Genomic DNA, 3,040 nt, shown 5'->3' with positions numbered 1-3,040 from the left:
TTTAATTTCCTCTGGCTAAAATGAGTAGACGTAGATGTATTTGGCACTCTGCTGCCACCTTTTGTAGTGTTCAGAGCATTACCTCAGAAGCATAGTTTGCTGTCTTTTCATAGCCATATTACAATATATATATGGCCATGTTAAAAGAAGAAAAGGGCTTCTCTCACCTCTGTTTATTCAGGTATATATAAATCATAATCAAAATGAAATATTTTCCAAAGTACTCTTTTCATGTCAAATCATTTTTAATATCAAGGCAAGAACATTACTGATGATATTTTCTCTTATCCACATTTATTCACAACCAAAAGCTGATCCTCACAAGATTTGAATACATTTTAGATTCACTTTTTTGTAGTTTCCTCCTCCTTTGATAAGTTCTTGATGATCTCTTCTTTCTTGGCCTGGAGACGCTCTTCTCTGCGTTTGCGGGCTTCTCTTGTCTTTGTGCGCCGGGCCTCGGCTTGGTCACTGCAGGACAGAAACAAATTAATTTCAGTGTATAAATGTTGCTGCGCTTGGAGTGAAATAATACAAGAAAAGAAGAAGTGGAAACGTACGCCAGGAGCTTCTTGCGAGCCTTGTCAGCCTTTAATTTGTGGATGTGCTCCATAAGGATGCGTTTGTTTTTGAAGACATTACCCTTCGCTCTTAGGTAGAGACTGTGGTACCTAGAAGACACAAAACATTACTCATCTATCAATGAAACTGACATAAAACCTTATTCATGATCAGTGAGTACATCAGTGATGACATTCACTCTTACATGTGCCTGTCAATTTTTTTGGACTCCCTGTAGCGACGAAGAAGACGTCGCAGAATTCTCATGCGCCGCATCCATGACAACTTCTCCGGCATACGAGCATTGGCCGTGCCCTTTCTCTTACCTGGAAAGAAAATTATATTACTGAAATAAAACTCTTATCTTACTCCAAGTTCATACTGAAACCACCACTACTTGCAGTTTCTATAAGCAGTCCTTAACATGTACACACCGCTTGATTTTATTTTCCCAAATACGCAATTATTAGCCACATTATTAGTGAAAGCAAATTTGGGGAAAGATAACAATAACCTAACTACTCACCATAACCCGTGTGACGTCCCTTGCGGCGTGCCAGTGTGTTCTTGCGGCAGCGTGCACGGGAATGAACAGTCACAGGTTTTCTGATGATCAGTCCATCCTTTACCAGTTTTCGTATCTGCTGGCCTGTAGCCCAAATAAAATTCATTTAAATAAAAGCGTAAATTTAAGGAGCCCAGAGCCTACTACATAAATCCACAAAGGAAACAACTCACGAGAGTTTGCGTTGGCAATCTCGTTGGTCTCGTTGGGGTCCAGCCACACTTTCTTTTTACCACAGCGCAAGACACTGGAGGCCAAGCGCTTCTGGAGCCTGAGCATGCTGGGAGAGCAAAATCATTATATAAGCACTGTTGGAAATAGTTTTTATTAAACTAAATTAAAAACAAACAAACAAAAACCCCAATATTACAGCAAGAAGAAGCGTATCATCTGATTTAGTTTAATCTAGTTTAGTCCAGTGAGGATATAATTTAGTAATAGAAATTATAATTCTATTACTAATTCACCCTGGCAGTTACAGAAAACATACATGAAAAAAATATGTCACATTCTACGTTTCTGTAGTACAATCTTATTTGTTAGGATGGAATAAACTTTGCCTACCCATCACCATTCAATTAAAAAGCACCCTCGATTGTGTTCATAAGCCATTTTTACTTCATACCTAATTTTTTATGCCTATACAAGAAGGTGTGACCTTGACCAGTTGAGCGCCTAACGCCAATATATCATTTAAATTATTTTCTTCGAGTGTCATAAACTAACTGTTACATAAATGGACAAATCAGCTACTGAACTACCATTTGAGTGTTTTTTGATGAAAGGCTGTAAAAGATTGAAACGTCATTTGCTGACTTTTAGATGTGCAGTAAACTTGTTTGTTTACTGGTTGGTTTTCCACTTGGGAGAAGAAGACTGTAGCCCAAGTACCAAAACACATGACAACAAGTAACACCTCTACCTTGCCGAGATAATTGACTTTCATTATTAAATCCGTTTTATTTCACTCAATCCATTCGTCAGCTTGTTGAAAAAAAGTCAAAACACTGCAGTCTTTACAGCTGATGCCTGGCTCAGTAGACGGGCTGTCTTCTAACATGTTGTGACATGTCTCACTATATTAGCACGGTTTGCTTACCAACAAAGGCCATCAACGCATTCTGGTAGAAATGAGCGAATTCACTCAAAGTCATCTAGACAGTTCTCCCCGCTGTTTTAAATAAAAAGAATCTCTAACACTTCCTGCACTCTGCTTGGAAATGAAAAGCTTAATTAAATTTCAAATATACAGCTTACCTCATGGCTGCTGCTAGCTTGATAGAAACGAAGGAAATAGAATGTTTGTGACACTACCATTATAGCCATTGCCATGGGTGAGACAACTGTGGCTGTAATATATAGAAATGTAAATACAGCCAATGTTTATGAAGTGACAGAATAGTTAAATAATTAACTAATAATTAATACAAAATAATTAATAATCTTAATCTTTTGGCTTTGGTTTACTGCGTCTTAAAATAAGCCACAGTAACCCTATTGATGTAGCACAGTGGTACGGTCCGATAAAATGCTTGTATCAATCCGCCCACTGGAGGGCGCGTTAACCCAATGTTTCAAAGACTGCATTTTAAAAACAGCTTTAAAAAAAAAAAAAAAGCTTTGTCAAGATGACACATTTCCACATCAAATAAAAAATGGACAAAAAAATAGAAATACTAACGCACCTTTATATTAAGTGTTTAATGTTGTCAAATTGCAACGCAAAGTGGTCAAAGTGGCGTCGTGCTGCCCTCTTCTGGCTGGTGGCAGAATGGCGCCGCTGCTTGTACCAAAACAAAACCACCGCAAGTGGTCCTCCCTCCTGTCACACATCCCCGAGTGTCAGAGCTGTGTTGTCCGGTGTACCAAGGACAGTGGAGCTAGTGTGTTACAAAAGAAGCGTACCGAAATACT

General features: G+C 38.6%; 1 protein-coding gene across 2 annotated transcripts; it reads right to left on the bottom strand.

Annotated features, from left to right (window-relative positions):
- Positions 1-221: 221 nt before the first annotated feature.
- Positions 222-2,877, bottom strand: LOC146703243 (large ribosomal subunit protein eL19). 2 transcript variants are annotated; one of them, XM_085466368.1, is made up of 6 exons: positions 2,812-2,877; positions 1,300-1,406; positions 1,088-1,210; positions 767-887; positions 561-671; positions 222-471 (listed from the first exon to the last, which is right to left on the bottom strand). In XM_085466368.1, the coding sequence occupies exons 2-6, from the start codon at positions 1,403-1,405 to the stop codon at positions 345-347; spliced, it is 588 nt and encodes a 195-aa protein (XP_085322494.1). In that variant the 5' UTR covers position 1,406; positions 2,812-2,877; the 3' UTR covers positions 222-344. The 2 variants fall into 2 exon arrangements, with proteins under 2 accessions (XP_085322494.1, XP_085322493.1); XM_085466367.1 differs by lacking the exon at positions 2,812-2,877 and adding an exon at positions 2,384-2,466.
- Between the last annotated feature and the right edge of the window lie 163 nt (positions 2,878-3,040).

The sequence above is a fragment of the Copadichromis virginalis genome, linkage group LG8 (assembly GCF_057382275.1).
Source record: "Copadichromis virginalis isolate Kocher_CV1m ecotype Utaka linkage group LG8, C_Virginalis_male_GT1.1, whole genome shotgun sequence".
NCBI lineage: Eukaryota > Metazoa > Chordata > Actinopteri > Cichliformes > Cichlidae > Copadichromis > Copadichromis virginalis.
The sequence above is the reverse complement of the archived record's forward strand: the minus strand, read 5'-3'. Positions and strand labels throughout refer to the sequence as shown.